General features: G+C 39.3%; 1 protein-coding gene across 7 annotated transcripts in view; it reads right to left on the bottom strand.

Moving 5' to 3' along the window:
* Positions 1–21566, bottom strand: part of SPTAN1 (spectrin alpha, non-erythrocytic 1) — a 72534-nt gene extending 50968 nt beyond the window's left edge. For all 7 annotated transcript variants that reach the window (XM_073314432.1, XM_073314425.1, XM_073314426.1 and 4 more), the window contains exons 1-14: positions 21459–21566; positions 11995–12234; positions 11234–11359; positions 9472–9612; positions 7109–7255; positions 6241–6374; positions 5293–5437; positions 5048–5202; positions 3627–3762; positions 2508–2609; positions 1787–1924; positions 957–1067; positions 353–430; positions 18–173 (exon numbers count right to left, since the gene is read on the bottom strand). In XM_073314432.1, the coding sequence (XP_073170533.1) occupies positions 18–173; positions 353–430; positions 957–1067; positions 1787–1924; positions 2508–2609; positions 3627–3762; positions 5048–5202; positions 5293–5437; positions 6241–6374; positions 7109–7255; positions 9472–9612; positions 11234–11359; positions 11995–12231 (1806 nt within the window). In that variant the 5' untranslated portion in view covers positions 12232–12234; positions 21459–21566. The remainder of the gene's footprint in view (positions 1–17; positions 174–352; positions 431–956; positions 1068–1786; positions 1925–2507; positions 2610–3626; positions 3763–5047; positions 5203–5292; positions 5438–6240; positions 6375–7108; positions 7256–9471; positions 9613–11233; positions 11360–11994; positions 12235–21458) is intronic.
* Positions 21567–22309: the final 743 nt, after the last annotated feature.

Genomic DNA, 22309 nt, shown 5'->3' with positions numbered 1-22309 from the left:
TTTATTCTTGTTTTTACCTTATAAGCCTCATCCGTTGCAGTTTTCATCTTTTCATTGACCCAACTCTTTAGTTCATCTGAGTCTCGGAAAAACTGCTGCAGGTGGAATGAATCTGCCAGTTGAGCACGCCGATACATAGCCCTTTCGTGCAGAGCATTACGTCGGCTCAGCAGCTGAATAAGCAAATATCAGTAGTGAATTCTCAGACAAATGAGAAACCCCATCATGTTTTCTTTAATTATAGTTGAGCTTGCTGCAACTCTACTTATTTATCCTTCATCTGTGCCATCACTTATCCTTTTTATTCATATAACATACAAACCAAGCAGCAGCATGGGTTACTTAAACTTACAGCATCTCTTCGTGTAGCAACATCCTCCTTGGCATAGTGGTTATTCTGAATCAGTTTAGTAGCAAACTCGTCCAGAGCCTAAAAAGAAAGGAGTCTTCATTCATCTGAAATACTAAGAATATTTGTGCAAGCTTATTTAGCAAACTAGGCTTTAGCAGAGATGTGTCAGTTGAACTAATCAAAAGTCAAGACAGCTATTTTTAAACCCCTCCCCTATCCGCACCATTCTCCACATTTCCTTAAGAACATGATCCTAAATCCAGAGGATGGTAGATTTATAGCTCCCGTGAGAAATGATTACTGTATATGTTGAAACAATTCAAGCATCATCCGAAAATTTTCTGGCATGGTGTGCAAGAGAGTACTGGATTACTCTGATGCCCTGATTCAGAGGTTAAATGCTATTCTCTGCCTTGATCCTAAATGTGGGTTTTATTCTTTGAGCGAAATTCCATTTCACATACAATTTGGGATTATATTCAAAACCCCACAATCATCTTTTTCTGAAGCTCCTGGACAATGATCTGGGTTCAACCCTTCTGTTTTATTCCTTGCTCATTAATACAAAGAGACTTAATGAATACAACTAATGTAAGCATCTTACTGTGATTTTCTCCTCCTGGGCACTGAGGGATTTCTCAAAGTCTTCATGCTTCTTTAGCAGAGCCTCAACACTATCCAGAGAGTCACCTAGGTCTTCATTTAGAAGGAATGCCTACAGAAAAGAAAAACACTTTAGTGAGCCTTACACTACCACCACTCCCAGTTATCCTAAAGCCAGCTCAGGCAGGCAGCATTGGGTTCATCACTGTAGGATTTTATTGGGAAAGTTTGTGGTACGGAATTGATGCATCTTCTTCTGCTTTTGACAACTGAGGAGTACATATCTAATTTGTATCAGAAATGAAAAGGAATAATCCCTGGTGGGCATTAACTCACATAAAAGAAACATTACACCAATTCAGCTTGACTTGCAGGTTATGTAAAGCAGCAGCATTAGATTGGAATATTGGAGGTCTGGCATTCTTGGTGAAAAAGACCACTAACAGAACCAAGTGAAGAGAGTCATGAGTACCTCCATGCACTATGGTTAAGGCCGTGTGTGCGTGCGCCCTCCCCCCAGCACCTGCGGCACCCTGACCCTAGTTTTAGTAAGGGGTATATAATACAAGTCATGGACAGGTCACAGGTCGTGAATTTTTGTTTACTGCCCATGACCTGTCTATGACTTTTACTAAAAATACCCGTGACTAAAACGTAGACTTAACTATGGCATGCCTGGCTTTGGCCAGAACTAGTTATTACATTGATAAAATTTGGGGGTGGGGGGGCACAATTCAGAAATTAAATCTTATCCTCTCTTTCTGAAGGAGCCAAATGCATGCTTAGTATGCTGTCTAACCAGTGCTGCTGCTGTGCAATTGAAACACTCACCTCTTGTTTACTCATCCAGTTGTCAACTTGTTCAGTGTCTCTGTAGAAAAGCTGCAGGTCCATACACTGTTCATATTGCTGTCTGCGAAGTTCCCATAGCTCTAGAAGGGCAGTTCTTTCATCTGAAAGGATGGTCAGCTGAGGGGCGGGGAAGAAACACATGTTCAATACAGGGAGAGTGGTTCTTTTCCATCTCAATGACAGTACAATCAAGCATAGGCTCTACAAAGCAGTGATTGTGTCTGTGTCACTTTTTCAGTCTCCAGAACACTTCACGAGAGAGTTCAAACACCTCACTCAACTTCTGAAATTCCTCACCTCCCCCCTCAATCAGGGCATCTAAAGTGTTTTTTCAGCCAGCACACTACAACAAAGGACTCTCTTAGTTTAAGAGCCAGTGCTATGAAATACACAGTATGTTCCATTACAGCAAACTTGAAAGCATGGATAAAAGAGACACTTGTTCTATTAGATCATTCATTTTTCCAATGGGAAAATAAAGAAATGTCACTAGCTTCAAAAAAATGGAGGTTATGCCAAATTGAAGGATGAGAGAAGCATGCTGCTTAAATTAAGGGGAAAAGGGAGCATAATCTAGCCAGATAAATACTTTTGCATCCAGGCTCTTAAACAAAAACTACATCCCTCACTAAATACTAAGATAGGAATGGAAACATATTAGAACTTTTCCAACTCCTCTTTTTAGAGTTGTCCAACTTACCTTTTCTCTAACTTCATCAGAGGCATAGTGCCCAGCAGCCAGCAAGGCCTGACCAGATTCATCAGCAGATTTAAAGCTATCTTCATGGGCATCAATTTCTCCCTGTGGCAAACAACAAATATACACACACATGGTTTCTAAAATTCTAAAGGAAAACAAATCCAACTATTTTAAGATATTAAGATATGAACTTGAAAATCAAGCCAGATACTGAAAATGAAGCCAAAGACAGCATTCAGCTATCTAGAGTATTAACGGACATTCAATTATCTATATATGAAAACAGAGTTCAATCTCTTGTATTAGTAATGTAGATATAATTCAAATGTATCTAGTAAATAGAAGCCACAAGTCAGATTGCAAGCTACCTCTGTGTATTCATGGAAACTCTATAAGGCTGGAGAATTTAGACAGCCATCAAAGAAATTTAGTCATAGCTTTAGTGAAGCTCATGTGGAAAGAGTAACTAGTAAACATGACTTGAATATACAGAAAGAAAAGATGCATGAGTGATAGTAATGTTCTACCTGAAATTATTTTTAGGACATCGTCATGTGGAAACTACATAATGGGACTCTAGGATATAAAACATGAGCCTGCTCAACTATAATTCTGCAGTGTATACATGTGATAATATAGAGGGCGTGATACATACACAGAAGCTAGGAAATTCAAAGTCTACAGCGATCACATTCACTTGACACTATCTTAATTAATTTGTTTTAGGAGCTGAGGAGGCGAGGGGAAAGGAAAGCACGATTGGAGTTAAAATGCTAATCTAGATTCTTAGAATTAATCTCCTTGTTTGTATCGGTTTCAGTTCAACTCAACATTTTTTTTTAAACAAGCCTTTATTGTTTCCAGTTTTTCTTTAATAAGAAATTATCTGAAACATTAGTTCAGTATTTACTCATTTGTGTTTCGACCTATTAAACATGAAGCAAAAATCCAAACTCTTAAATCAGAATAGGCCGCTACCTAGTACATGCAACTGAAATGATATATTCAAAGCATGCTAATGCTACAACATAGTGTGATTCAAAAGACTGCATTAAACTTGTACACATAAACCAGCCTCCAAGTGAGGCCAAGCAGATTAAGCTATATGACTGTGATTACCTTATGCTCCTGATGCCTATCAAGCAGGGCTTCAGCTCCAGCTACGTCATTGGCAAGTTCATCAGCATTAATTAGAGCCTTCATTTCAGTCACCCAGCTGGTAAGGTCACGAAAGTCTGCAAGGAAGCGCTGCAATCTTTGGAAAACAAATGGCAGAAGTCATTTATCTGCACAGGATTTCCATCCTTACCCTTTTTTTGGAACATGGTACGTTTATGTTAGGATTCTGAGAAAAATTCATAAAACTAACTAATAACGTAATGATCATAGTAACCAGCCAAATTACAATCTCAACTCCTGAGATAAACCTGACATTTTTCTATACATTAACGGATTAAAGGCCAAGGGAGATGTTTTCTGATATTTTTAAGTTTTCACACAATTTTCCTCAGGGAAACATGTAGTATACCACCTGAGCTGAAAGAAAAAGAAATACTTCTAACTGCAAAGCTTGCATGCTGGAAGACAAGAGGAAACAAGGGCAGTATTAATGTGGTGATTCTCAAATTGATCTAAAGAAGACTTCTATGTGACCCACAGACCTGCTTTGGTTAGAACAGTGAAGTATGCACAACTGGGAGAAGAAGAAAAAAGAGGCAGTTCAGCCATTTTAGAAAGCTTCAACTGCACATGTCTCAGTCTTCAATAAGAATTCCCTTGTTTTCCTATCAGCTTTTCTTCATATTCCCCTGCCTTTAGGGTTACTTGAAAAGGAAATGAAGTCTTAATGAGTCTCTGTCAGGTATCTCTTTGATAAACGCTTTAAAACCCATCAAATTTGCTGGCAAGACCAAGTTTAAAAGGGAAGCAGATACACAGAGGAACAGAAAAAAACTACAAAAGTGACTTGGAGAGATCACAGCAGTGTGGGCTACAGGAATCAAGGGGAGAATCATTAGTAATAAACATAAAATCCTGCACTCTGGGAGAGGACAAATAGCACAACACAAAATAAATATAAACAAACAGCCACATTCAACTGAGTTTATTTTCCAATATTATTTTATGTGACCAAGCATATTTATGGCTACAGAGAAGCCAAGTAATTAGGAGATTGGAGGCAAAAGAGAACAAGAGGATCCCATGGGATACAGGAACTGTCATAGTAGATCAGATCAATGTTCCACCTAGTCTGATATCTTTTCCCAGACAGTGGCCAATACCAGAGATCCACAACAGAAAAAGGTTTGAAAGCTATTGCTATATATTATCTTGGAAATGTAAATCCATTTTTTCCCATTAGAAATCCCTGAACACATTCAGTTTAGAAGCAAGATCATGTATTTTGTGTACAATAGTTGCCTCTTGAAACATTACCTCATTCAAAATCTTGGAAATGGCCTCCCTTTATCCTCCCTGCAACCCTGCATTTAATTTAGGTGGAGATACAAAAGGTCCTTCCAGTGATACAGCATTCCTACCTATAGGAGTCATTCAGGCGAGCGTGCCTCTCTGCTGCCAGAGTGCGGATCTGCTCCCAGTTTGCAATCAGCTCCTCCCGTTTCACTTGGATCTGAGAAGCATTTTGTGGGTGGGACTGCTGCAGACGATCAGCTTCTGCACACAAAGCCTTTACCTAGACACACACACACCATCAAATTGCCATAAGCTTATTACAAGACAATTATATGATTTAAATTACAGACAAAATGCCTACGCTACGTACCTTGTCCTCCAGAGCTGCAAGATCTCTCTCTAGGCCCTCGTGCTTGCGCAGCAGAGCCTGCACACTGGCTAAGTCTCTGCCAAAATCATCTGAGGCCATCAACTGCTCTTTCTCTTTAATCCAGCTTATAGTCTCATCCACATCCCTTCAGAAAGTAACACACAAATTAATATGCATTCATCTCTCTTACAAGAAAAGGAAGAAGGTAAAAAGCTTCTACCTGTCACAAACATCACAATGATGTAGGCCTTCATGACAATAAAGCCCTGGTGATATCATCCAACGGTCATTACACGGAAACTTGTTAATCAATCTTTAGGAAACTAGACAACCCTAGAAGGTTTTACAAGTGTTTTTTAAGGTTTGGGAGCACAAATGGCCAGCTGGTGTAGGGGCAGATCAGGATTTGTGGCTTCGGTTCCTCCCAGAAACAGTCACTCTTTAAGCCTCACTGATTCTACAGGGCCCACCTCCCATGATTACTAAAACCGACCTCCTCCCTCATCCCAAGAAACCACCAAGAGCAATCAGACAGCACAGACAAGGGTGGTGAGGAAAGGAAAAATCTATCAGAGGCCAGAGTGGCTCCATAATGACTAGTTAGCCAACAGCATGAGAGAGGGATACCTCTTCTGGTGTTTACCGAGGCTGGATTTAGAGGAGGGGGCCTTCAGACAGAGGGGAGGGAGACAGAACTGCCATCTGGCAAGGAGAAGGCGAGAGATGAGGGTTTTAAGAGTTAACGAGAAAAATCAGATTATTATTCTGGATGTCATTATAGATGTTGTAGGTCCTTCTTTCAGGAAGGAACAATGAATAAGCTGCAAAACAAAAACATGACAGAGGATGTCAAGTGTTCACACAACCTTAAATGCAGTAGAATGGACCATTAGATATTTATGTGTAGTCAGAACCATAGGCACCAAACAAATCCGGCCAAGCCCATACCTGTTAAAGCGCTGAACTTCAGCTGCCCCGAAGAGTTTTCCCTGCCTCTGAAGGGCCAGCCCCTTCAGACGTTGCCAGCCTGCATTTACTTCATCCTGCTTAGACTTGATCAGTTCCTCCTCAGGATGCTGCTCCTGATGAGCAAAAGAAAGATGGCTTACAGTCTATGGATTTATTTCCACAGACACCAAGACAGTTCCTGTGTTTCTACAAGATCAGTTTATAAACACCGTCCCTTTCCTCCCAATCTTTCAACTTTATAGTTTTACTGCAGCAGCCAAACATCCAATACTTTCATAAGACACTGCATAAAAACCTATACTTCTTTTGTACGCTGTAGGCCTTTGGAAAACCAATCCCCGCATTTGTCCTGGGATCCCATGCCTTCTCACGCCCAGCTGATAACCAGGTGTAGAAAATGACACTTTAGTCTTGGATGGCAGTGGAGAAACAGTTTTAACTTCAGGTCTTCATGAGAGCTTGTCAGTTACTCCTGTAAAACCACTCCTCACAGAGTTTTCCTTTGAGGAATGTTCTTGTCTAACAGAGCTTTACACAACCTACCCAGCAGAAGAATCCCTGTTGAGAATATTCAGCATCTATAGATCTACCCCATATGCAAGTACAGTTGCCTCTGTTTCCCTCCAAGGTGACAGCTGGCATAGCACAGCAAATTTTTGCTCACTGAGTTTCAATTGTTGTTTCCACAATTATCACAACAGATTTCAGATACTTACCTATATTTGTATGCTATCAATTTCTGTACATTTTTGAGAAACAACTACTGTTTCAATTTACAACCCAACACTCCTTAAAGAATCTAAACAGCATCACTTAGGGGGCCTTTTCACAACACACCGATATTTACCTGGATAAGTTTGCCAGCAAACTGGTTTACTTCATTTACTCTTTCTTCATGGGCTGCCAGGTCTGTCTGAAACTCTTCAAACTTCTTTTGTAAAACCTCAACGTGCTCCAGATCCTGGCCAAGTTCTTCTGAGGTCACTATTGCTTCCTAGCATGTTAGGAAACAAGAAAATCAGTTCTATCACAAGCCAACACACAGAAAACCTATTAGAAACTGGGAAACCAGCTGTTCTAGCTGCAAAATGTTGCCACTTCAAAGACAGTTACAGTGGGTACAGCAAAACAAAGTTCATTATGCTTTAAAGGCAGTTTTAAAATGCATCCTTAAAAGGAACACTGTCAACTTAAAATCCACTTCATCCAAAAAATTTTCACTTACTATAGTTCAAGTAACACTTAAGATTGCTATAATAAAGAGATTAGAGAAAAATATCTCTCTCCTTCTTCCAGTGTGTTTACTTTGCTATCAGTCAGTTTCTCTACAGCAGTGGTTCTCAAATATTTTTTTTTGCGGACCACTTGAAATTTGCTCAGGGTCTCGGCGGACTACTTAATGATCTTTCCAAATGTTGTTTGAACCGTTAGCTAACTATTGTAAAGCGCTTTGGATAAAAGTGTTATATATAAAAAAACCCTTAATAATTAATGTGTTTTTGTTCTACAAATAAAAGCACATAACTCATATTTTAATATCAGTAGTCTTACCTTTCTAATGTGATGGATGTGCCCTCTCTCCCCCTCACCACGGCAGCCCCCAAGCTGGGGCTGGGAAGGAGAGGGAGGGTCTCTCCCCAGCAGCCACAGCCCTGGAGCTGGGGAAAGTTGCCTCTCTCTCTGGCCGCCACAGTCCTGCACGTCCCAAATTCCCCCACCCCCTCTTCTCACCCCATTGCCCCATCCCACCTACCCCCTGTTCCCCCCAAGGCCACCACCTCTCTGTACATGTGCGTCTTCTCCAGGGTCCAGACACCTAATTAGTAGAGCCATGCCTGTGCAACTCCACTAATTAGATGGGTGGCCCTTCATTCTCTCATGTGCAGCCACCCAGGTGAGCACCTTAGAGGGAACTATTCTCAGACCATCTCAATGGAGCTCGCGGACCACAGTTTGAGAACCTCCGCTCTACAGTTATTTGTCTGGTTTGCATGGGTCCTGTCCACAGCAACTATTGTTTTTTGTTTTGTTTTTAATCAGGAAGCTGTGGTTGTAAAAACTGAAAAATTAGCAGGCATACTTAAGGGCAGGTACAGTGACTGAAGCTACTTGTAACTCCTTTATCTGACATAAAGAAAAGGAGTACTTGTGGCACCTTAGAGACTAACCAATTTATTTGAGCATAAGCTTTCGTGAGCTACAGCTCACTTCATTGGATGCATACTGTGGAAAATACAGAAGATGTTTGTTTTTATACACACAAATCATGAAAAAATGGGTGTTTTCTCTCCTCCCACCCACTGTCCTGCTGGTAATAGCTTATGTAAAGTGATCGCTCTCCTTACAATGTGTATGATAATCAAGGTGGGCCACTTCCATCACAAATCCAGGGTTTAACAAGAACATCTGGGGGGGTGGGGTGTGTGTTAGGAAAACAAGGGGAAATAGGGAAATTTGACATGGACTAGATATCAAGCTGACAGTGTCAGGCTGACTGATTTTAATGAGGGACAGGTTTATGAAAAATATTTTGTAATACTTAATGGCAGTTAAGGAGGATTTACAATTTGAAACTCCTAGTGCCACAAAACAGCGAGTCATCATTAAGAAAACCTAGCTGATCATTTTGTGGCTTTTAAACTTTAGTATTGTGGTTTGTGGTTCTGCTTCCTCAATGTTCAGAGAGGTCAAAAGCAAACTGTTCTCTTGCAATGGTTCTCTAAAGATATTCCAGTCACAGCTAAGTACTTATAAACTTTTCAATGGGTAGCGCTCCCTTTTCATACTTGTTCATTTTAGCATACGTGTCACAAAACCTTACTTTTATGTGCAGCAGCTTTCACAATGTAGGTAAGGCACAGTCAGCCACTATGAGAAATACTAAGGGTTGTCTTAAGCAAAGAAAAGAGTATCATGTTTCGTGGTATCCTCAACATACAGAGAATTTCTCTGTTATCCATTACTTCTATCAATTTCCTAAAATTGTTTTTGCAATTGCTGAAATAGGCTAGAATGCTCTGTATACCTACCATTTATATCACACAAAGAACTACAACAATTCATAAAACCGTATTTAAATCCCATATGGTTCCTTAAAACAATAAGACAGTGAATGTTTTGATAAAACAGCTCCATATAAATCCTTTCATGGAATTGGGACGTTGTAAAGGCTATATGATGCAAGTGGATATTCTTTTAACCATAATATACCTTGTCATTGATCCAGTCCAAGACATCTTCACATTCTCGTAAGTACTGCACCAGCTTCTGGGCTTGCAGCAGCTTGATCCCCTTTTCACGCATCTTCTCTAGCAACAGCTCCCAGAGTCGATGAAGCTCCTGCAGTCGAGTCTGAAAGACATAAATAAGATGCCGACATTATAATTCTATTTCATAAAATATGAAACTTTGCAATGCAATTATTTTCTCAACTCCTAAAATGATAGAAATTTTCATTTGAATCCTATTTTCATAAATGTTACACTAGGTAAAGCAAGAATGAACTTCTGTCAACTAACAAGACCACCATTAGACATTTATGTGCAGTCAGAGTCATAGGATCTGAAGAAGAGCTCTGTGTAGCTCAAAAGCTTGTCTCTTTCACCAGCAGACAATGGTCCAGTAAAAGACATTACCTCACCCAACTTCTCTCTCTCTAAGCTTTAATGGAAATTAAAAGAAAAACACACACACACAAATTGCAAAACAGGAAAACAGCTGTTTCACCCATCATTTATAACACTATGCACACTGAGATTTGGAACATAAAAGGCAAGTTAGAGGAGCTTTCAGAGATCTAACATGGATACATACTTAAAGGTATTTAATAGGCTTAGTTATAGAGGTGTATAGGAGAGAAGGAGCTCACGCTATGTGAATCTCTAACATTGTCCAACAGCACACTGCAAACTATCAAAGAGGAAGAAAGAGGCATTCAAAGAGAAAGTGACAAAGCAGCATTGCACAGTCAAAGATTCACCTACTCGTATATGGAGCCCAACTTGAGTAGCAGTTACTATTGGGCGCTGTGCAGTCCTGTATGGCGTGAAAGACTAAACCATGGACAGACAGGTTACTATTCCAAACAGAATACAAATTAAAGTTTACATTGATCACCATGTCCCAGGATTTTCAATATTTTTAAACAGAATTAGACCACTTATTTGAAAAGTAATTTTTTACTTTTGTTAAGGATAAATTACAAGATCAAAATATCCTTATGCAATGAGATGGCTAGGGCTAATATGCATAATTTATAAAAAGTGCTCTAAAATAATGACACAAATTGGTCATTGCGCTTCTGTAAGCACCCTTAACTCAGCTATATATTAGAAATGTAATAAATAAAATTAATCAGTAAATTTGATAACTGTGAAAAGAAGGACCCTTGTCACTGATTTCTCTTCTTTTTGAAGAACTTTACCTTTTACAGCCTTTTTAAGAAGAAGTGACAAAAGAAGAGCTTTAAAATATTTGGAAAACGTATTTGTTCTGTTAAAGAGTTGTGCATCACTGACATCTGCAAACTAGTTATCCATTTGCATAATTGCTATGCAAACTTAATCAAGACCTGGAAAGGGTGGATTTACACCCCCGCCCTCCCCCCCGCCAAATAAGCCTTAAAAAAATGGATGAGTGCAAAGTAAGAGCAGTAGTTTAGTAAAGCACAGTAAAGCATAGTCAGAAGTAAGCTAGAATAAGAAACGTAGCCAGAGGAATGAGAATACGAAAGAGAAGGAGTAAAAGAGAAGCACTGATAGAGGGTTCAAAGAAAGCTATTTTAATAAGAATCCAGAATTTGTCAAAACATGTAGCTAATATAGCATAGCAGCAAGTGTTTTAAAAATCGACTTCGTGCTGTGATACACAGTTTGGGAGATTTGGAATGAAGAAAAGTTTTTAGAAAAAGGAGATAAAAGTGCCTATCTACACTGAAGAAAAAACTTGTAGAAAACAGATTTCTAGCACTCACTCTTATAGTTTCAGATGCAAAATGCCCTTCGTTAATCATCTGGTTTCCAGTCTCATCCAGTTTAATGATAGCCCCTGAATTGGCCTGCACCTCAGCTTCAAAGGCTTGGTGTTTCTGCAGTTTCCCCTGTAAGTAAAACGTTAAAGATGACGACTAAAATCTGAGGAGCTGCCTTCTTCCACATCCGCTCCCCCCTCTCTCCCCCCCAACACCAGTACATTTATTACACTTTTTGCACTTGTAGCAGCGTTCACAGACAGTAAAACAGCACATTTGAAATAACAGCTGTACCACGTTTCCTGGGCGGATTCAAACATCTCAATTTTAGTTATTTTATTTTTGTTTGCTCGTTGTGCTGCAGAGCTTTCAAACACTTTGGAGGTAATCCCTCCCACACAGCATATTTTTCTGCAAATGTAATTTTTATGGAAATAATAAGAATTTACCCAAATCTACTCATATAATTGAAGTATCCACTAGATTCTGGAAATAAAAAGGCTGTATTGACATTCCATTCTCTTAAGGGCCAACAAGATTTCAGTGACTAACCCATCATTACAATACGCCATTTACAGTGGATCAATTTAGAAACCAGTTTACTGAAGAAAGCTTTGTAGATGTTTGCATCCAGCTCCTTTTATCACACTATATTATTTCAGCTACATTTTTACGTTTGTTGTACTTATTCCACAGACTGAACCTGGTATGCTTGGAGGCCAATAGTGCCGGGGTGAAAGGTAGGAGACAGAAATAGGATGTACCTGTAAATTGGTTGGGTCTTTGTAATTCTCATCAGATGCAATCTGGAGTTTCTCCTGGATCCATTTTTCCAGCTCATCTGCATCACGCTGGAAAAACTGGAATCGATAGGAATCTTCAAGCTTTTGGCGTCTCAGAGTAGACAGTTCCTTGAACCTGTGGTATCGGTCCAAAACTTGCTGGCGCCTCTCTTGGATATCCTCTGCTGTTTCCAGCACTTTTACACCACTTGGATCCATTTTCTGAAAGTCAAAAAACTTCAATTAATAACTTTGCTTCTGACATGAAACAAAGGCAAATATGCCAAGATCTGAGAAAGTAAAGTTTGTTTTTAGTCTCACACATGGTTTACTTACAGACCTAGTGTTTTCTGTATAAAGAAACCCTTCTATCAAGAAAGCATTACAAGGGAAATGCCCATGAAAAGACTCAACAACCACTTGTTTCTTAAAAGTCCTGATGGGAGATCAAAGAATCTACCCAGCAACATAAATGACATTTATCCACCACAAAAGTACCATGCTAGAATCTGGTAGAAATATACTACCAGAGCTAAGTATATGGAAAAAAATAAAAAAACTGCCCCACTATTTCTACTGTAAAAATGTTTAAAATCTTAGGGTTGTTTATTTAAAAAAAATGCTTATAATAACAGAAAGACAAAAAATATTACTGCTTGTTACAGAATGGCTAAAAGGCCCTATTTATGTTCTCCTCATTCTCTTACATAAAGAAACTTGTAAAACAAAACTTTCTATTTTACATAAAACTTTAAAACCCAGTAAGCTCACATTGTACTTCACAGATGTCAACTTTTGGGGAAGGAAGAGAAATAGTAGGATTTAATCATTAATTATCCCTCTCTGCTATATATCTTCATTGCAGTCCTTTTGCAAAAAAACAAATATAGATATTTTGAAAATCATTTTTATTACAGGCAGTGAGAAGAATAAATATTGTACTCCTGCAGCCACTTTCCATTAAAGGTTTCACCCCTTTCTACTTTCTTTGTAGCTTCATCAAAATTTAAATGTAAATAGGGAGCTTGATCCTCCAATACCAAAAGTTCTGATGGCACAGAAGTATTAAGGACAAATGGGACCTAAAACAAAATTCTGTTCATCACAGTCAGTGACATTAAGATCTAATACACTTAAACATTTAACCAATCAGTGACCATCCCAGAGATTTTGCAATGAACATTTTGTGCTTATAAAATAAAATAATTTTTCAGGTTTCACCGTTTACAGGCAAATTCTTACCTTAACGAGCAGTTATTTACATGTACATCTGTATTGCTTATCATGTAAATCCTACACATATCAAAATGGAAACACAGTCCAGAGAATGTATCACTCTTATGAAAAAAGTAATGAAAAATCAAATATAGGGAAAGACAGGTGATCTCTATGAGATGCTGTTGAATGAGGAATTATTAGTCTCTACTCAGCTGTATGTCTACATCAGAAATGTATCTGGGTATGATTTCATGCAAAATTCCACAGGTGGGAAAAATATATGTTACAGATATATTTCCTCTTCAGATTCCAGACACTTGGAATGGGACCATCCAATAAAAAGGAACACATGGAAGCGAATTCACACATTCCAAAGCTTTCTTCCAGCACAGTCACACCCTGCTGTAAAACAGCCATTTCAGCAGCAGTTGTTACACTTGTGAACTCTTGAGGCCCCGCTGCATTGCGGCAGTTAAAGTGAGGGGATGGAAATTCTACTATGCATTAATTTTTGAAGTAATAAAAATGGGTGTTTCACCCATTTCTTTCCAAGAAAACTAGCACATGAAAAAATCTGCATGCACTATATTGTTCAAATATACTCAAACTTCAATCTGATAAAAATGGTAACGCCTCAATCAGATTAGCAAATCTGAATCTCACATAACCATAAACTCCAAATGTAATCTCAGCTCAACTACACGTTAATTTTACTGACAAAGTAGTTGCTCTTTCCACTGTGTTTAAACTCAGCCTTCAAGCAGGGATGACATGTTGAGTACATAAACCATTCACTACTAAAAATGCATTTCTCCTGTCCTGTTTTCTAGTTATGATTAAATCCATTTTTAAAAAACTGCTCAAGAAAGGTGGGGTTGGAGAGTGTTTTAATCCTGATTTGCACCTGCTCAACTATATCTTATCTCATTGCTGCCTATTCTGATTATTTATACTACTAGGAAAAATTAAAGTCATGTTTTTTCATTAGACTCCAGTTTTATACTCTTTGGTTATAACACTACTGTTAACTACTAAAAAATGTCTTCAATAGTTTATATTTAAAATGGGAAATATCTTATTTAAAATGGGAAATATATTTTGTAATTCAACTAGTTAACTCGGCTATCTTTTTGCTGGAACTTGCAAAATAAAAGACTCTTTGTAACTACAGTAAGTAGACCAAGTCAATTGTAAAAGAAGTGCTTTGGTCTAGCAATAATGGACTGTTCTTTCCTGCAGCAAATCAGCGGACGTCAGCATGCCTCTGTTCTGCCAAAATGTTATCAGCAGTCACTGGGGAGCTCTGAGCATAAAAATCATCGATGCTGCAGAATGATGCAGTCTGCATTCAGTATTTTCATCTCAAAATTGAAGTAACCCTGTTTGGAGCCAAAGAGCAATTCATTGACTTGTTTCTAAATCATCTGTCGTTTAATTGTATAACTAAAATGTTTCTGTATAAAGGGCTGCAACAGTATAAACAAGGAAAGCTATAAAAGCAGCTTAAGGTTGTTTACATCTAAATTACAACAATGTTTATGTGGAATTTTTTTACTCAAATGACTACAAAAACAACAAGCAGTACGGTGGCACCTTAAAGACTAACCGATTTATTTGGGCATAAGCTTTTGTGGGTAAAAAACCCACTTCTTCAGATGCATCTGGGTTTTTTACCCATGAAAGCTTATGCCCAAATAAATCGGTTACTCTTTAAGGTGCCACTGGACTCCTCGGACTCCTCGCTGTTTTTGTGGACACAGACTAACACAGCTACCCCTCTGATACTTGGCATCAAATGACTGCTAGCTTGACACCAGATAACTCACTTCATTCTTGGTCTCTGTACTTACAGACATCACATTCCACACATTATTGTGCTAGATGATTGAGACTGGTATAGTGCAAGACCAGCCCCTCCCATTGCAATCTGCACTGGGCTGATAAGGTCAGACAGACAGAAAGTTCCAGGCTGTTCAGGGAGGCTGTCTGAATTAAATAGGTTATTTCCTTCTGAAAACCTGTCTTCTAGATAGCTAAAACCAGCAGAAAAATAGCTCCAAAGTGGCACACATCTTCCTTAAAAATGCTTTGTGATCTTTCTACATTTCCCATTATTCTTAAATACTGTGAACTATTTTTTTAAAAAACCTATCAATCATCTCTATGAAAAGCTTGCAAGTTAATAGTTTTAAAACTACTTTGTCTCAGATTTACTCTTCGATTTTCAATTTATAATCATAGTTTGTGTTTTAAAAAAAGACTGCAATGCCCAGTGAATGGAATGAATTTTGAAACAAAAATGTTTATTACCCCCAGATCTCTTCAAATGCACTGTATATGCCAAGGATTAGTCTTCTACAATAATTTTTTTAAAAAAGAGGTATGCTAAGCATTTGAATGGGAATGTTCAGCTGTGGATATTTATAGATACAACAATGCAACAGTAATGTCAGCAACATCATTCAACCATGGAAAGCAGTTGTATCTAGGTGGGTTAGCAGGAATTATAGTTTTGGACAATATAATGGCTGTCAGCATTTTAATTTCTAAATCATGTTTTCAGGGCTTAAAACTTGACTGCAAAATTTGTAAAGTGCTCAAATTCTGTATACAAGATCTCAGCACAAGACCATTTTTATAATTACCCAAAGCTACCCAAACTTTAATTTTTCTAAGTACCACCCGGGTATTATGGTGATCAGTACTTTTGGAATGTAATAAAACAGTGACCATCTCTTAAAATAAGCACTTACTGTTTAGTATAGTGTCCTCCTATTCTGACAAAAAAGACTTAGCAGTTTCAGACGCCTTTTTTGTATTCATAAGAATTAAGTATTTTAATGATTTTTCATAGCTATCACATTACAGGCTTTTCATTTTCTTTCCTTTGGGAGAGAAGAGAAGGGGCGATTCTTATTAAACAAAATCAAATATTATACATAAGTAGTAAAAATTTTATACCCACCATGTCAATTTTAATATGGAGCGAGGCAAGGTGGGTGAGGTAATATCATTTATTGGATCAAATTCTGTTGGTGAGAGAGAGAGAGAGAGAGAGACACTTTCGAGCCACAAAGAGCCCTTCTTCAGGTCTGGGAAAAGAATTTTAATAGGTAGACATCTTATTTTCACTTGTTCCATTCAGGGCTTTTCTGAAGTTTTTAGGCAACTAGTAATCCTTATCTGAAACATTCATAAAGTTTAAACAGCTACTAAAATTTATAATGCCAATTTTGGTTTTAACTTAGTTAATGTAAGTTATCCAAGATGAAAAAGGGAGAAGAATTTCTGGAAAGGAAGTATGGTGGGGCTCCTTAGGTCTTTGAAGAAAATTCCGTGTGCTGATATAATGTTGGAAAGGCAGTGAAGACGACATTGAAGTATATTATATTAAAATTCATTATGGGTTTTGTTAATTTACCCTACTATAAGAAGGGAAATTAATACCCACTCATTTAATTTACTGTTGTTGGAAAGGATCTTTTTAAGTTCACAAAAATCACAGTAAGAAAGACCACCCAAATGCTTAGAAACCCCTGCAATACACAAGCAAAAATGGGTACGTGAAGGAAAGTGTTGCAGTAATAAATTCAAATGTCTTGGTTTCTGCCTGTTTAAAGTCAGATCATTTAAAGCTGCTGCATATTAGTATGGACTAATAGCAGAATAGGCAAAATTCAAACAGAAGAATCTAATAGTGCATTACGTGGACACAAGAAAAAGTACAAAGAAACTGTAGGAGTAAAACACTGGACACAGCAGTCTTCTTTAAAGTATGATCTCATGGTTTGCACACTGACAACTATACATTTTTAAGAATGCAAGATAGTCAAACGTTTTCTTTTTAATTTTGGCACTTTGAAGATGATATATAAAATAGCTGAATTTCACCACTGATTACGGTTCATTAGGTACAACTCTTAACTATGACCACAGACCTTTAACGTAACTATGCAGAGGTCAGCAGGGATTGCACTCTGCATTGAAGCTCATGAGAAGGCAAATTACCTTGACTGCATTGCATCAAAATCCAGAAATACGGAGCTGAGAAACAGTGTGATCCCAGTGTAAATAACCTTTTAACTTACAACTTTTTTCTTAATAATATTATGTTGCAATCATCACCTCTTACTGTAATTAAGATACATATATAAAAAACTTATTTTACCCCATAATAAGAGACTTTATATTGCTCTTAATTACCCAGCTCAAGTTCTGTTCCTTAATCTTATTTATTTGACCACCATTTTACAAAAACCCACACATCAGTGGCTACCCTGCAATTATACGATTGCAGTGTCTGTATATATTGATAGAATAGGAAACAAGGCCAATTTTTCAGTTTACAGTAATTTACATTACACAGTACATCACAGTAGATCTTCAGATGCTGTAATCAAAAATATTTTCTTGGCCAACAGCCCTTTAAAGCAAAACAGAACTTTATAAAAGTTAATACACAACAACAGTAGATCAGACAAAACTATGATCAGGACAGAACAATGATCACACACCATGCGTCACAGAAGAAAATGAGAAATCTTTAACAGAAAAAATTCACAATCTACACTCCACAGAGTACAAAAAAGCAACTGCTATATTTGTCATGCTGTATTTTACGCTCTAGAGTCTATACACATACACAACTCTCAAAACAGGCTGTTTTTTGGCACAAATAAGTCATCACTGCAACAAAGGCAGGCAAATGAAGAAAATGACTCCATTACATGCATTTCATAAGATACCTGGACTTTGAGTTTACGAAACGATAACATGATGGAGGAATGTAGAGTCTAAAAGGGAGGTGGAAATCAAGATAACATACCACTATCTACAAATGTAGTAACATAGGTCAAACAAATGCAACTTCTGACAAAATACACATTCTGACAAAGTAACATCTTTCTATTTCCTCTCCTCACCACATGTAATTTGGAATGATTGTTATGTAAGCTGCTGCATGCAACAATGTTAAGAATATCAATATTCAAATGTAATTAAAACAATTGAGAATTGACTTAAGATACACAATTTTCATTTAAAAAAAATTAAATTAAAGGAAAAAAATTACAAGTAAAGAAAGTGATCTCACTTGGTAAACTACACTTCCATATACAAATTCATCAGACAGGATGACTTAAAATACAGCCTCAGAAACTAACACGCTTAACAAGCAAACTTTAAATATAAATCTCCTCCAAAATACTTAAATTCACTTCCCATGTAAAATATGTGCAGTAAATAAAATCTGTGACAACGTATTTTTTTGGGATTGCTGTTCAAGGATTATTAAGTATGGCTGATACACTGAATTTTAACATCTTCAGTTCCCTGCATCCCCTAGTCCGCATTTTCCATGAGTATACTGCAGTCCATGTTCTTGTACAGGGACAACTGCAGTTATGTGCCTTTGTGTTTTCTGAAGCAAGTGCATATCTAGCATGGCATTATCACACCTTAGGGTAGATCAATTACAGCAGTAAGAAGGCAGATTGCCACCTTATTTGATACATGGCCAGCAACGGGCACATGGTGCTGGACTGCACTTGGCAGTCTACTTCAACAACATCTGCAATCTGCTCCACCCCATTATTCTGGTGCCTGCTCCAGAGACAAATTATGGGGGGGGGAGGAGAAGAAGGAATACTACTATATCAGGATAAGAAAAGGCTCAGTTTAAAATTACTTGCCCCAGACTGGTGGGCAAGCAAGCAATTCACACCCCAAGAATGAGTCTGATTTTATCCAAAAATATATAATAGATGAATACCATACAAAGTTATTACACAGGTAAAATTAAGGCAATGCAGAATTTAAAAATTATTTTCATGAAGTGATGAGAGGGATAGTTTTAAAATTAACAGCTCACAATCAGAGGTGCCACCCTGTCTGAAAAGACTGAGACTGCTCTTACCTTGCTTGTGCATAGGGAAAGATGGTAAACAAGACTTAGTCTGGGATGGGGTCAATACCACACTTTAAAATAAAATGTGTTTGTTAATCTCACCAACTATGGAGCTCACAGAAGCACACCATCTATTATTTTTTATTGTTGAACCTTGCTTTGACCTTTCCAAATACAAGATTTCTGTTACAACAGAAATGGAAATAAATTACCCCATGCAAGCACTATAACCTCTTATCTTAATTCAATGATTTTACACAGTCCAGTGGTTCCATTACTACACTTATGAACCCTTCACAATGCTGCAGAAGTCTTCCTAGCTTTCAATCCTTTTGTTCGTTCTTTTCAGAACACATTTTATAAACACAAACACAAAATTCACAGCAAGGCTGATTTGTTAATTGCATTAAAATGCACAAGGCTATCCAGTGATTTTTTGTTTTAAAGAACATTTTATTTTGAACCAGTATGAAATTCTGATCAAGGCCTCTCACAAAAAGCAATCAATAGAATCTTCTACCACTTTGGTGTGGACAGAAAACCTTAAAAGGAGCATTCTTGGTTCAGGACACATTTTTAAATCAGAGATACAGAACCATTCCCAGGGGCTATTTTCTGCATCCCATTCTTCACATCAACATACCTGTCTTCCTGAGCCTATTTAAATCTGAGTGACAAATTGCTCAGTAGCCATGTATATTTTAAGATCAAATGATTGGAAAGTATAATCATTCACTGAAAAATGGTATTAAAGAACCTGACTAGAGAATAAAGCTACCATAATATTACTGCTGCATACACATGGACACTTCGAATACCAAACAAAAATAACTGTTTCAAATATTAACATAAATGATTACATTACTGAAATACTTGTAAACTGCCAAAAGTATATTTCTTTTACTATACATGGATAAGCTCCATTCAAACAGAACAAACATGGCTGACGTTCCTTTGATTTATCAGAAATATGTTATGATGAGTTCCGTAATTGCAGGAACAAGGTGAGAAAGCCAGGCCAAAATCCTGATTTATTTTGTAAAGCGAGCCATGATCCTCCTCTTTCCCCCCTTATGTCAAGCATCTGGAGTCTTGCAAAGTCACACATTTGGAAGGAGACTTTATCATTCATTTTAGGGGATTAATTTAAGGCTATTTAAAAGCCTCTTCCAGTTAGGATGAAGGATTTTGCTGTGTGTTTCAATCAAGCATTTAAAAATTCCCTCCTGTAACAGTTAAAGTCCAGGATTATTTTAAAAAATATATCTTTATATTGGGGAAGAAGTTCTCCAGCCACCACCTAGAAATCCAGAATCGCTACCTCACTTTTCTGCATCTCCTGACCTTGGACAGGGGATGGGCTTGTGAAGGCTCAGGGAGGGAAGCCATTGCTGTGAAATGAACCCAGGGGTTATTCCCCGCAATCAGCCTCTCTGTGATCATTTTTTCCCTCTCCAGATTTTCCCCCAAAGCTGGCGGGAGTAATTAGGCTGCAAAGCTTGCTTGGGGGCGGGGGTGTGTGTGTGTAAATCTCCCCTGCTCTTTTTGTGGGGAGGGAGATTTGCTGGCACTGTTATTTATCAGGGTGTTTATTCGCTCCTCAGAGCGGTAAATGAAATTCCTGCTGTTACTGCTGGGAGCTACACAGGGCGGATCCGCCTCGCTCTTTCACATCCACACAAATCGCCTGTTCCTCCATCCCCAAAACCTCCCTCCCGTCCCGACCCCATCAGGAAAGAGTAACAGAAATGCAGCCACTCATTACACTACTGTCGTAACCGCCCTGAGCTCGCCTATACTCAAGCGAGCCCAGAGAGACCGGGGGGCGGGGAGGAAGAGCGTCTCTCTGCAGAGACTATGTTAATAGCGATGACAAGAAGCGAGCCTGGGAGGAGAACGTCAAGGCTCTAAATCCATTTTTGGGAAATCGAACAGTAGCAAGGATCCCTCGGCTGCCGCGAGCGAGCTTGGGCGAGCCCCAGGGAAACGGCAGCGTACGCGGGGCGGTGTCGCGGAGCAGGAGAGCTTTCCCGGGTGAGCTTCTGCGCGCACAGAAGGGGGACACCCACCGCTACCCCCACCCATCCTCCGGGCGCCCCGAGGCGAGCGTCGAGGAAGATAGGGATAACTCCTGGCTTTACACCTGTCCCTGCAACGCCTCTATGGCCAACGGGGACTGGGAGGGGCGCACCACACCGGTCTCTCTCCGCAGGCTAAGGGCGCCTGGGAGAGCCCAGCTGAGCTCGCCTTCAACGGGCCCACCCCGCCGCCCGCTCGGGCCGTCGTAGACAGTAACACCCCCCGCCCCTCCTTCCTTCCTCACCAAGTCTGTGTGGAGGGTCCGGCGAGGCGACCGCAGCCCCCCGCTCTCCGCCCGTCAGACAGACTACCCACACGCCACCCCCAGCTCCGGCCTTTATAGAGGCTGGCCCGGATATGACGTCACCCCCGCAGCACCGAATGGCTCCGGCCGGAACCGAAGGGAGAGGGCCCCACCCCGCGGAGGAGGTGCCCTGTACACGGAAAAAACCGAGTGAAGCCGAAGGCGCCTGCCGCAGTACGGAGAAAGCCGAAGGGTTCCGGAAAGAGTCGAAAGGGCGGAAGAGGCCAGCGGGGGCCGGTCCGCGGGGAGCACGCTGCAGGGGCTCGGCCGTAGCGCCGCGGCTTCCCACAAAGCTCCGTTTTTCTGCCCCAGGCCCAGCTCGCTGAAGCAGGGCCCGGGTTTGCTCTTCGCCACGACAAGGGCGCTCTCACCCGAGGTTGAGTTTAGGCCCTTCCATTTGAGCGACCCGAGTACATGAACTGGATGATCAACGCCGAGCCTCGTACACCGGCTTCGTTGTGGGACCCACAGGGGTTGTTAGGAAAGATTAAAAACTGAAAATAATGGTAAAAATCGCATCCACTTTTCCATCATGGAAACGGTTTATTTTCATTCTCTTTGTGCTAGTCACTTTCAGGCTGCTGCCCCGGAGCATTCCCTTGATAGAAGTGCAAAAAAAGAGCACAACGTTTACATAAAAACATTTAATTTACCATAAAAAGAAAATATTTAGCAAGGTTTAGATTTCTGTACTACTACTAAAAGCAGGCACCTTTAGTTTGCATTAATATTAAAGATAATGTAGAGGGTTCCTTTCTCAAACCCACCTGCAAGGTAAAAATGGCAAAAGA

Source organism: Lepidochelys kempii, chromosome 16 (genome assembly GCF_965140265.1).
Source record: "Lepidochelys kempii isolate rLepKem1 chromosome 16, rLepKem1.hap2, whole genome shotgun sequence".
NCBI classification, from domain to species: Eukaryota; Metazoa; Chordata; order Testudines; family Cheloniidae; genus Lepidochelys; species Lepidochelys kempii.
This window is presented reverse-complemented; position numbering and strand designations above follow the sequence as displayed.